Source organism: Hydra vulgaris, chromosome 04, assembly GCF_038396675.1.
Source record: "Hydra vulgaris chromosome 04, alternate assembly HydraT2T_AEP".
Lineage (NCBI taxonomy): Eukaryota > Metazoa > Cnidaria > Hydrozoa > Anthoathecata > Hydridae > Hydra > Hydra vulgaris.
Window position 1 is genome coordinate 4,535,001 of NC_088923.1, and position 13,128 is coordinate 4,548,128.

At 26.8% G+C, this 13,128-nt stretch overlaps 1 protein-coding gene across 1 annotated transcript in view; it reads left to right on the plus strand.

Annotated features, from left to right (window-relative positions):
* The window catches only part of LOC100206337 (pre-mRNA-processing factor 6), a 48,905-nt gene extending 41,271 nt beyond the window's left edge, over window positions 1-7,634 (plus strand). Inside the window, exons 21-27 of the mRNA XM_065795275.1 lie at window positions 2,537-2,611; window positions 5,300-5,363; window positions 5,493-5,562; window positions 5,656-5,723; window positions 6,466-6,604; window positions 6,700-6,826; window positions 7,208-7,634. Of these exons, the coding sequence (XP_065651347.1) occupies window positions 2,537-2,611; window positions 5,300-5,363; window positions 5,493-5,562; window positions 5,656-5,723; window positions 6,466-6,604; window positions 6,700-6,826; window positions 7,208-7,366 (702 nt within the window). The 3' untranslated portion in view covers window positions 7,367-7,634. The remainder of the gene's footprint in view (window positions 1-2,536; window positions 2,612-5,299; window positions 5,364-5,492; window positions 5,563-5,655; window positions 5,724-6,465; window positions 6,605-6,699; window positions 6,827-7,207) is intronic.
* The last annotated feature ends 5,494 nt before the right edge of the window (window positions 7,635-13,128 follow it).

Here is a 13,128-nt window from a genome sequence, read left to right on the forward strand (position 1 = left end):
CAAAGTATTCTTTTCAGATTCAAAATGACTGTGGCTATCAACAACATATCTTTAAAAGATATTACATTAATATTGGTGTTTAATTTAATTGTAAATGATTCATGTAAAAATGCCTCAGATACAACAACCAATAAAAGGAGTCCATTAGTTAGATAGTACCAATAGGTCCAAATTTTTTCAGTTAATAATTTTTTTTCCTTAGGAAAATAACGGTCTGTAAAACATAGGTAAGTTAAATTTTTTTAATATTATTTATTTGAAGTTCTTGCAGTTAAACCATAGTTGTTACAAAGAATCTCATTAGCTTTTTTAATTGCTTTTACTTGGATGCAATTTTGCAACATCTTGAGATACTTAAACTTTAGATGGCAATATGTCCTAAGTCTTTTTTAGATAACAATATGTCCCAAGTCTTTTTTAAGAAAATCATGTTTTTTATTTGGGTTACATTCGTTTCGATGGTTGGTTGGATTATTTAAATTAAATATTCTGAAATATAACTTGGAGTTGCTTTAGTAGAGCCAACCATACACATATGATAATTTTTTAGTATATGTGCTTTTATTGTGTTATACATATGAGGACGTAAAGATTCACCCAGATAAAATTTTTTATACTCTACTTTGCTCAATCGGTTCTTTTTGTAAAAGACTTTAGGTATAACTTAAGTATGAAATTTGCATGTCATTTTTGGTTTCGGAATTATTTTTGTATACATTATTTGCTACATTTTTTTTTATAGAGAAGTTTTAATTTGAGCAAACCCTGAGTCTGAGTATTTTATGTTTGTATTTCTTTGTTCAAATTTCTTTGGTTGATTTTTTTTGTTTTACTAGTCTAAAGTTATATTTAGGAAATTTTGCTTATTTTAAATTTTCTTGAGACATTTTGTCAAAGTTTTTTTAAATTTGTTATTATATTTTAGTGCTTCAGTTTTTATCATCCATATAAGGAATTTTATTATTCACAGGAATAAACTGTGGTCTGAGGTCTAGTAACTGTGGTCTAAGATCAGATTTATGATAAAGTTGAATTTTATCATCACAGAAGTTTAGTGTGTTTGATTTTATTAATTTTTTCAAAATGGACAGATAAACTTTGTTAACTTTCTTAAATTTTTCAAATTTTTTTTCAAATTTTTTTTATGTGCTATAAAAACTTTTTCTTTAGACTTGATTGTAATATTATTACATTTTTATTAATCAACTGGAGATAAAGAAAATAAAAGTGAAATATTGTTGACAATTCTTAATTCTTGCAATATTGATATATAAAACAATATTGATATACAAAACAACATTGATATACAAAACAACATTGATATACAAAACAACATTGATATACAAAACAACATTGATATACAAAACAACATTGATATACAAAACAATATTGATGTACAAAAATAAATGAAATGAAAATTTAGTTGTCCTAAATGAGTCAATTAAAGGTCAAATAAATTTGATTGTCAAATCATAAAAAACTGTGCCAAGGAGCAATAAACGTAGATAATATATCTAAGTGATTAAATATAATTAGTGAGGCCTTAGAAATTCAGCATCATCAAACAGGACATCTTGATCTCGTGGTTATGAATCTAGACAACATTCAATAAGTTTTTAACAAGTGTTTTATATAAATTCTTTATTCTTTTATTCTTTAACAATTTTGTAAAAAAACACTGATAACAGTTTTGTAAAAGTATTTAAACATTGTCTGATGATGGGGCTGTCCAAATAGTCTTAAAATATTACAAGAATTAAATAAAATTAGTATTAAATTTTCTCCATAAAAAGTAAATAATATAAATTAATATAAATATTAAGATAATTTAGAATTACTATTACTCATTCATACAAATTCATATGTTTTTTTAAATTTAAAAACCAAACTGGAGCAGCAAATTTAATATGTGATTATACAAATGTTTTATATAGTATCTTAAGTAAATTTCTGTTGTGATGTGCTCAAGTTGTTTTGATTTAAAATAACATTAAATTAGCTTTCCATGCAGAATCTCTTGTTTTTGTTTAAGATAATTCAAAAATTTTACTTCTAAATCTGTCTTTTTATTCTCCCATCCATTAGATAGGAAAGATTCTCATTTTTTGTTCACTTTTTTAATATTAAATAAACAAAATATTTTTAACCAAACAATATTTTAGTTTCTTTTTTTTTCTTCCTAATATTCACCTGTTGATAAAATTTTGTATCATTAGCATGAAGTTTGTTATATTTTGATGGCAATCAGGTAAATCATTAATAAATATCAAAAATGTAAATAACCCAAACTCATCTTTGAGGTACACTACTCAAAACAATTCCATGTGGAGATAAGATCATGACACTTACACCATATCCCTCAAGTTTTAAAGTTGGACAATTAAAAGTCCATAAAGTATCATGTCATATAGAGTACCATGTCACATAGAGTACCATGCCATATAGAGTACCATGCCACATATATGTGCCTTTATATTATAGTTGTTATTATTCTATCATTTTTTTGTTAAATGAATTTTGTTTTTTATCAATTTAGTTATGGATGATGAAAGGTCAACTTCATGAAGAAGAAAAGGATTTATATGAAGCACAACAGGCATATAGAAATGGTGTAAGTTTTAACAATCATTGACCCCATAAGTTTGCAGAAAAAGGTAAAAAGTAAGGAAAATACTGAAGAAAATGCAATATTAGTTTTGTCACACAAAATATCCCTATTGCTTTTTTTTTTTTTTGTGACCCTTAATGCTTTAATTAGTGGACCTAAAATATAAAATCATAATTTTGTGTTTAATTGTGACATAAATAAATCTTATATATATATATATATATATATATATATATATATATATATATATATATATTTATATAACGTATATGATTTTTATATTTAGATTTTATGTTTAGATTCATAATAAGCAAATAAGTGATAATAAAAATTCAGTCACAAAATAAAATTAGTGATTAAATTTTTTAAAATTGCGTTATTTGATGATTTCTTGTAAAGTTTTTGGTGACAAGAAAGCAACAATATAGTTTTTTAAATAAGCAAAAATATTAAATCAAATATACTCTGAATAAAGTTGTTACATCAAGGATATTTACAAATAGTAATAAGTACTAATATGAAGTAAACACCTGTCAAATTCAATAATGATAAAAATAATAATTATAATACAAGTATTAAAAATAGCAGTTATCATAAAAATTTATACTATAATAATAATTTAAGTTTATACTATAATAATGAGAAAAAACTATACTATAATAATAATTTATCGGGTGGGCACGGAAAAATCCGGTCAACTTTAAATTGAGATTTCTCTAAAACCAATAATGCTTTTTATTTCAATTTTTTAGATATTAAATGTGTTTACATCAATTAGGGTTTCAACTTAATTCTAAGAGACTTGATGGGCTGTTTGGCTTGAGATCAAATTTTATAGTGGGTTGATGCCATCATTTTGCAGATTTTTTCTTTTTTCATCTTATTAGTGGCATTAATCCACCTTTTTTGGATGTCTTTTTTATTTATTTTTACTCCACCTGAATTACAAAGAACTCTTAATTATTGTCCAAAAATCTTTAATCTTGCATTCTTCAGGACGATTTGTAAGATTCGCATCTTTAAGAACAATTTTCACATTATTATCTTTGCACCACTGTAGAACTTTTTTACAATAGTGAGAAGCAGCAAGACCTGACAAAAAGAGACATCAGTATATCTATTTTTTCATAAATAACTAAAGTCTTTTTTGGAGGCATTCTTTGATGTAGAGATCAGCAGTCAAGGTCTTTTTAAATACAAAACAAGACGGCTGCATACCACAGCTACAAATTGCTTGCCACACAAACAACTTGAATGCAAATTTTTCTCGTCGAATATATTTAAATTGATAATGGACAAGTTTATCTTTGTTCTCACAGTAAAAATGTTGACCAGGAAGTTGTGAAAAATCTGCCTTACAATATGTTTCAATGTCTTCAATTATGCGCATACATCAGCCATTATTTTAAACAACTTCTTTGCACGTTGAATTCCTCTAATTTCACCATTTAAGCTTCTCTTATGTGCATTTTTTTTATGAAATGCTTTTATTCCAGCATTTTTAAGCACTTTTTTGATATAAAATTGCGATGTCTTGAATTTTCTTGCTAGATCTCGCTGTGACTGGTTCAGATTTCTTGCTATTGAACTGAGAATCGACTTTACTTTTTTGGATTTATGGAAAGTTTTCTTTCTTCCATTTCCAGGTTTTCTTTTGAAGCTTTGAGTAGTCTTAAACTTATTTATAATATCTATGACTGTAGATTTTGGAACATTTGTATGTTAAGCAATTAAGCGATATGAAGTCAATGGATTTTGCAAAAAAAATTCACAACTTTTTTACGCACCTCGATTTGTTTCCGAAACTTTTTGCAAATCATTGATTTGTAAACAAAATTTAATTGTGTTTATCAACACAATGAAAGATAAGGAAGTAACGTTAAATTTAAAAAATGAAAGAAATTAAAAGCATTTGTGGTTTTAGAGAAATCTCAATTTAAAGTAAACCGGATTTCTCTGTTTACTTTAAATTGAGATTTCTCTAAAACCACCCGATAAGAACTTAGAGAAAGACTGTTGACTAAATTGTTGCTAAATGAAACCACATAAAAAGTCCTGAAAAGAATTCAAACCTGATTTGACAAATAGGTGAATTAGTATGAAAATATATGCCCAAATATGGCAGATTATATGAAATGCCGAAAACTAAAAAAAAAAATACAAGAAACTACACAAATTACCAGAAACCATATAAAATATCTTGAACTATAATGAAAAATCAGGAATTATAAAATATCAAAACTACATAAAAAACAGGATTTCTTTTGAGAAAATAAATAATAATTCTCTAAAATAATGACTTTTTATAAATTTTCTTTGTTAAATTTAAAAAATTTTAAAATTTCTTTGATGAATTAGAATGTTTCGTTAGATTTGAAGAAAAGAAAGTTAAAATGTTAGTTAAGTTATGGAAGTTGTTTTATGGTTGTTTTCAGGTGTTTTATGGTGACTTATCAAGTTTTAAGTTGTTTTATGGTTGTTTTATGGTGTTTTATGGTGACTTATCAGCTAATTTATTTATTATTAGTCGTTTTCAAGTGTTTTGTGCTGACTTTACTTATTAGCTGATTTATGCTTTGGTAAAGAATTTAATAGTGTCTGAAAGAAGGAATGGAATCTAATGAGCTTAATAATATAAAGGATTTAAAATAAGTTCTAACGAAATTATTTTTACATTTCTTTTTTATTCAGACCAAAAAATCTCCCACATCTTTTCAGCTATGGATATTATTAGCTCGTCTAGAAGAAAAACAAGGTTTTTTTTTTTTTTTTTTGAATTTATAGATTTGAGTATTTAGTTTTTTAAAAGAATTTTCATAGTAACCAAGTTTGCTTTAGGTTTTTATGGTAACCGAATTTGTTTTAAGTAATATTAATGTTGCAGGTAACATTACAAAAGCACGTTCAGTTCTTGAGCAAGCAAGACATCGAAATCCACGTGTTGATTTATTATGGTATTTTTTTGTTGTTGTTGTACTTTAAAATTTTTTTTATAAATATAAATAAGTATTGGCCTTTTACAAAGATATCTTTTACACATTTTTTAGGCTTGAATCAGTTCGAATTGAGACACGTGGTGGAAATAAAGACTTTGCTAAGTCTTTAATGGCTAAAGGTTGTTTTCACATTAAATTTGTTGAGTCATGCTATTTAGGATTGTGTGCATCTTTAATACTCTATCTTTCATCGTGTGTTTTTTTTTATTTCAAAAAAAATAAAAATAGTGCTTAGAAAAAATCATTTTATTAAAAAGTAAAAATTCTTAAAAAAAAAAAAAAAAGGTAAAGAATCTGACCACTTATTTATCCTGTTTTGTAGTTATAATTATTTGTCGTATATGCGCTAATAAATAGACGTTATATTAGCATATACGACATCGTAATCTTCAAGCGTCAATTTATTTTCCTAATATTTTCAGAACCTTTTTCATCCGATCGTTGAATATTTTTTCATTCAATTATTGAATATTTTTTGAGAACTCATTTTAAAAATGTATATTTTTTTCTAAGGATATTACCTGTTAAAATTAATTTTTTTAAATCTGTTTCTGTGTGTGTGTTTTAAAATTATAAATAAATATGTATTAGTTAAAAATAGTAATAAATATTTATTAATACCATTTTGCCGATTGTTAAACCACCACTTCATTATTAGAAACATCACTTTATTATTAGTAAAACCACTTTATTATTAGTAACACCATTTCACTATTAGTATCACCACTGTTAATAACAGTTTCTTTTTTTTTTTTTTTTAATTTTTGGGTCCCTTTTTTTTTTTTAGTTTTTATTTTTCATTTTAATACTTCAACTGCATTTTCATTTTTGAATCTTCAACTTTTGAAATGTATATTTTAGCTTTACAAGACTGCCCCAGTTCTGGACAACTTTGGGCGGAAGCAATCTTTATGGAAACCAGACCTCAACGTAAAACAAAAAGTGTTGATGCTCTCAAACGATGCGAACATGATCCTCATGTTCTTTTAGCTGTATCAAAGCAAGTTTTTTTATACGTTCTTTTTCATCTAAACACTATACGTGCGCCCGTGCACGAATACATTACAAAACATTTTTATTATTTTTGTTTAATAGATTGTTTTGGAGTGAACGCAAACTCAACAAAGCACGCGAGTGGTTTAATCGCACTGTTAAAATAGATCCTGATTTTGGCGATGCTTGGGCATATTTTTATAAGTTTGAATTAGCACACGGAACTGAGGTAACATTTTTCTTTTTTTTTGAAAAAGAAATTAAAGAATTTTAATTTATTAACAAAATTATCATGTCAATAATTAATATATTATTTATTATATTATGATAATGCATATATTAATAATCGACATAAAGTTAGATAATTTATATTGTTTGCTATGATTTTTTATTTAAAAGGGCAAGGGGCTATTATAATAATAATAAGAATTTAAAATTGATCATTAAAGACGTAAAAACACTAAAGCGTAATTGTCCAATTACTAGTGTTAATTTATAAACGATACTTAGAAAAGTATCATTTATAAATTAACACTAGTAATTATCAGTATCATTTTTTTATTGTCTAAGCCAATCAAAAGTCTTTAATAAATGATACTTTTTTGTTTAGGCTAATCAAAAGTCTATAATGGAACGTTGTGTTAAGTCTGAACCGCGTCATGGTGAAATGTGGAATCAAATTGCTAAAAGCACTAAAAATTGGCGCAAAAAAACAGACGAAATTTTACCAATAGTAGCAAGGACTTTGAAGCCTGTTGAAAATATTTGATTGTTTTAAAGCAGCTTAGGTTCTAAAATATTAGCGTTTTGGAAAAACGTAATTTCAAAAATTGGCAATATAAAATGCAAAATAGTAAATATAAAATAGCAAGGCAATGAATATTTCAGCAGCAAAAACAATGAAAGAAATAAATCCGTATATTACCGATGAAACTTTTGATATCCAATGAAATTTGGAGAAAAGTGGTAAAAATTGCAACCATATTTAACGCGTTTAAATTTAAACGAAAAGCAATTCGGTTACAAAAATAGATTAATTGTAGTTGTTTTTAATTGTTCTTTAAACTGGCGAGGGAGTTAGATTAATACTATATTAGCGGCAGAGTTGTTATTCCTTGGCCTCGGCCTTGCCTTTAAACCCTGGCCTTGGTTTTGGCCTTAAAACTGTTGGCCTTGGCCTTGGTTTTAGCTTTGAAAATTTTCGCTTTGGCCTTGATTGTTTTGGCCTTGGCCTTCAAAAAAAAAAATACATAAAATTAAAAGTTTTCATTCTTCATTTTTTTGAACTTTTTTTTTCGGCTTTCATATATCTACAAGTATATTTTATTATTGACTTCGTTAAATTCTGCGCATAGCCTTTGTTTATTTTTACAATATGTGGTTTATTGTCACAGCAATTGTTACCTACAGATTTGGTAATAATTGGCTTGAACATAAAGTAAAAATTTGAGTCCTTAGTCTTGAAAATGTTTGCGTTGGCCTTGCAACACTTATTCTTAGCCTTGACCTTGTAACTTTTGTTCTTGGCCTTGTAATATGTGGCATTGACTCTTCTACTTTTGGCCTTGTTAACAACTCTGATCAGAGATTATTAAATTAAAATAATTGGTACTCTATAAGGTCCTTTAAGATATAAGAGAAATTCTAAGATGAAAAACTAAAAACTTAAATTTTTTTTAATCAATTTCAATTTAATTTTTATGAAACCTGGCAATATTTTGACCTTTTGACATAATTGTGATTTTGTCATTTAGTTTACTAAGTTGATGACGAGGGAGGTTACGTTGAGAGCGACTTGAGTATTTTGGTAACCCAATACAAAAAACTTTATGCAAGTAGTTGTGCGCTTTTACTAAGATTAGCAACATAATTAACAAATAATTACTTAAAAAAAAAATTTGCTATAAATAAAAGGTCTTAATTAAAGCCTTGCAAGCTAAATAATTGCATAAAGCGTGTTGCAAGATTTTGACAACTTGAATAACAACCTCTTTTTCTACCCTTATATTTGATATAGAATGGGGCTTTCCATTTGGATCAATTAAAATATTATTTCTAAGAAATAATATTCGTTTTATTATTTTTAGCCTCGTAATAATCATAATAGAATTATTTTGAAAACCAAAATTACAAGAATTCACAGTTGTGAATTAACGATAACAAGTCGGGTTTCGTTTTCTTTAAGGTAACTGAAAAAAAAAATTCTTATAAAGACACTGAAAATTTTTTTTTGACTGTATTTTTTTTAAATAAATATTCATTAAATTCCGTGAACGAATATTTTAATGCTAAATATAATCTTGCCTTTATTTAAGTTTCCAATTATTGGTATTTAGCGATGCTTAATTGAATTAGAAAGGTAACTATGATCAAATGAATTGCATATAATTTTTAAATACTCGATTTAAAAATTATATACAATTCATAAAAAAAAAGTGATCATCCGTACTAGGTTTGTAGAACAACATAAATTTAGTTTTCTATAGATTTAACGAAAGTTTGTTACTCATAATCCACTTATCTTTAGTATTATTGTTTGAACAGATCTTTAGTATTATTGTTTGAACAGATCTTTAGTATTATTGTTTGAGTAAAAAGATCGTCAGCAAACAATATAATATTTTTAATTTGTGATGCAAAATATAAATCATTAATATATAGTAGGAGTAATAGTGGTCCTAATATTGATCCATAGAGAACTCCACGAGATATAAAATGTTTTTGTGTTTTATTTTCTGTATATGTTATGTATTATTTTCTGTTTAACAGGTTATCTTTAAACCAGATTAAGTTATGTTTTACTCCTTAGATTAAGTTATGTTTAATACTCCAAAGGTTTCTAATTTTTTTTAAGTATATCATGGTTAACAGTGTCAAATTCTTTTGAAAAATCAATAAAAACTCCTAATGTACCTACTTAACTCCAAAGGTATAGCAATCATTTTTGAACCCATTATATATATGAGCTTCTAACTGCAGAAAGGGAACGAGTCCACCAAATTCAAAAAATCACTTTTTAACGTAAATCAGTTCTAAATGGGTAGATACACCATAATCTGCTAAAAGGGACAAACCTGCTATCATTTTTATAGGCATGGCATCAGTTTGAATTTTGCCTTTACCGAAGAAGGGAAACACGTCCGGGACTTATTCCTTTTCTGCGGTAAACATTAGTAACATAAAATAATAATATTTTGCTTGTGACTTACAAATTTCTTTGTTAAAAATGAGTTGTTCAGATGAAGATTACAATCCTTTCAAGAGAAGAAAGAAAGGAGTTGTTAATTCAGACAGAAATATAATAAGAAATGTAATCAAGATGGTTAAAGTGGCAGGAAAAGAACATATAAACATGGTTGGAAAAACAATACCAGTCAAGAAACCAGCACCTAATGCAGGTAAGCTTTTATCGATTTATTTGTATTAATTGTTATAATATTTCAGTAATATTTATCTAGAAAACTTTTTAAATACTGTTATATGACGTGTCTTCTGCATAAAAAAAATCGGCTGAGGGAAATGCACAACACTTTTAGGTTTCTGACCGTTGTGTTTGATTATGTGTCTTAAAATTTTGCATTTATGATTTTTGAACAAAGTTAGGCTACCTTAGAATTAATTACAACTACATAAATAAAGGGTGTAACCAATTAGTAGTCTAATTTTCTAATTAATTAGGAAATGCCTAGGGTTTTCGGTAGAAACCTAGCTTATGTGTTTTCAAACATAGATATTAAAACATAGATAGGCCCAACCTTTTCTGTTTTATTTCAGTTGTAAGGAAAACTGTTTGAAGATTTACACGGCGGATGACATGGTGGAAATATTTACCAAGCTACATGATATGGAAATCAAAACTCAACAAGACATCTACTTGCAATCACTAATGGAGGTCTCCCCAGTTAACCGTCAAAGATCTAGACCAGGTTCTTCTTCTGCAAAACCTAAAGCTTTCTTAGTGAAGTACCATATTATGCACAATGGGGTTCGTACTAAGATATTTAAAAATGGATTTATAAAATCATACGGATGTACTTCCAAACAGTGTTACAGGCTCTCGCATCTGTTACAGCTAAGCAAAACTCCTGAAGATAAACGACGCAGAAATGTTTTTCTTAATGTCATTCCTGGCACTGTAATCACTCATACTGAAAAATACTCTACAGAAACTGAACACTCTACAGGAAGAGATAAATTACTTTAAAAAAAATTACTCATTACGGTTAAACCTGCAAAAGATGCATGTGTTGCCAGTGAGGAACTTAAGTTAAAAATAAAAATTCCTTTTCTTAATGACAATGAGAAAAGACACGCAATAGCATAGCTTATGGTGTACAATAGGAGGGCTAAAAAGTTTTACAACAAAATAAAAGATACCACAGAGAAATGCATAAAAGACCCTAACAAGTTGGATTATGTGTATATTACAAGTCTAATGTGACATTACCGTGCATACTAGTACAAGATACTTATTATTTCAGGAAACTCACAGTAAACGTTTTTGGAAATTACGACATTACTTCACGAAAAATAACTATTTTTATTAATCCATAAAGACGAAGGATGTAAAGGTTCAAACGAAGTATGCTCTATATTTATGTGGTATGTAAAAAACAAAATTTCAGAAGAAGTTAAAACTACTCACCTTTTTGGTGACAACTGTGCTGGTCAAAACAAGAACCACGCCCTTGTTAGACTTATGATGGATTTTTGTGAAACTAAGAGATTTGAAAAAATAAGTTTGGTGTTTTCTGTTATCTCTAAAAAAGTAGAGAGATATTATGAAACTGATGAAGTAATTAATCTGATTAACAGTTCTTCAAAAATTCCTGGAAAGTTTACTGTGAAAAAAATGTCATTTGAAGATTTTATTGACTATTTTACAAGAGAACATGCTTAAGCAATTACTCCTTTGGGAAAAATGTACTAAAATCTAACAAATAACGTTTTCAATCTCAAAATATCGTGAAATGTCAATTTTTCTAATGAACCAGGGGAAATTAAATGCAGTATGCATACTGCTGGACTGATAAGTGACATTTTTCGCTTACGAAGCACTATAGGGGACTTTGAACTACCAACTAATAAAGGCTATTTAGCTGTATTATCCATCATCCACTTAAATTGTGGATGTAAAGAAAACTTTGGTTTATATTCCAGATGAAAAGCTCCGATATTTTGAATGAAATAACGTTATGGCCTATAATTACTGTATCCATTCAAGAAGATCAACCAACTGAATGAATAACGTTCTTAAGTTGTACTGTACATTTTGTTATGATAATAAAACAATAAAATAGTATTATTTAATAAGTGTTGCCTAAATAAAGCACTTTTTAATATTTTAGTAGGTCTTAAGAAATAATATAAGAAGTATTACAAATACAATTAAGTATAGTTTAAAAAATTGAATTTTGTACACTTGATTACACTTGATTACACATGAGAGAGATTATACTTGATTACACATGAAAGAGATTATACTTGATTACACATGAGAGAGATTACGCTTGATTACACATTTTAAGGTTTTAGTAGGTCTTTTTTATTTTTAAACCTCATTTACTGCAAAAAGGGATCATGTCCATGTTTAAAAATATGTCCTACATTCATGACAAAAAACGTTAAAAAAATTATGTATATATACTTTCAGACCCCTACTAACTGTTGAATAACTAGGGAAAAATTGAAAACCCCAAGTTTGAAAATAAAGGGTCGAAACAGTTTTTTGTCTTTCCTGTAAAATTAGGATTTGTGGACTTGTTGCCTTTCTGGGATTAGCGATTCATATAATTTATTAATTTGGTTACTGTATAATTCTTTGAATTTTTTTTTTTAAAACCAAACTGTTTATTATACATTATATTGTTCTAAGTTAACGTATATCATTCATAATACGATCTAACAATTTAAAAAAATATAGTAAAACAGAAAAGGGGCATATAATTAGACATTCAACAACGGGTTTCATTGAAAGGTTAAAATATTAAAACAGTTACGGTTCAATAATATCGAACAATGCTCTAACTATGTTCACGCTTATTTTATCAACGTCAGCCCATTTATTATTTTTTAGAAAGCGTTTCGAAACTAACTTATATTAAAATTAACTTCTTTCATAGATTTTTTTTTCTTTTCTTTTGATTACATTTCAAATGAGCATTTCATTACAATATTTAAAATACAAGTATATAATAATAAAATAATATATATATATATATATATATATATATATATATATATATATATATATATATATATATATATATATATATATATATATATATATATATATATATATATATATATATATATATATATATATATATATATATATATATATTGATCGTTATTAAAAAATAAAAAAACGCGGGGACTCGTAGAAGACCATACGGTCTTGTCGTCGAGCACCGCTAAGAAATGTTCGTGTTAAAGTTTATAAAATATTTAAAATATTCCGTTGTAAATACAAGATGCATTATATTTATCATATATGTAGATTACAGTTGTTAATGATACATGTATAATTTT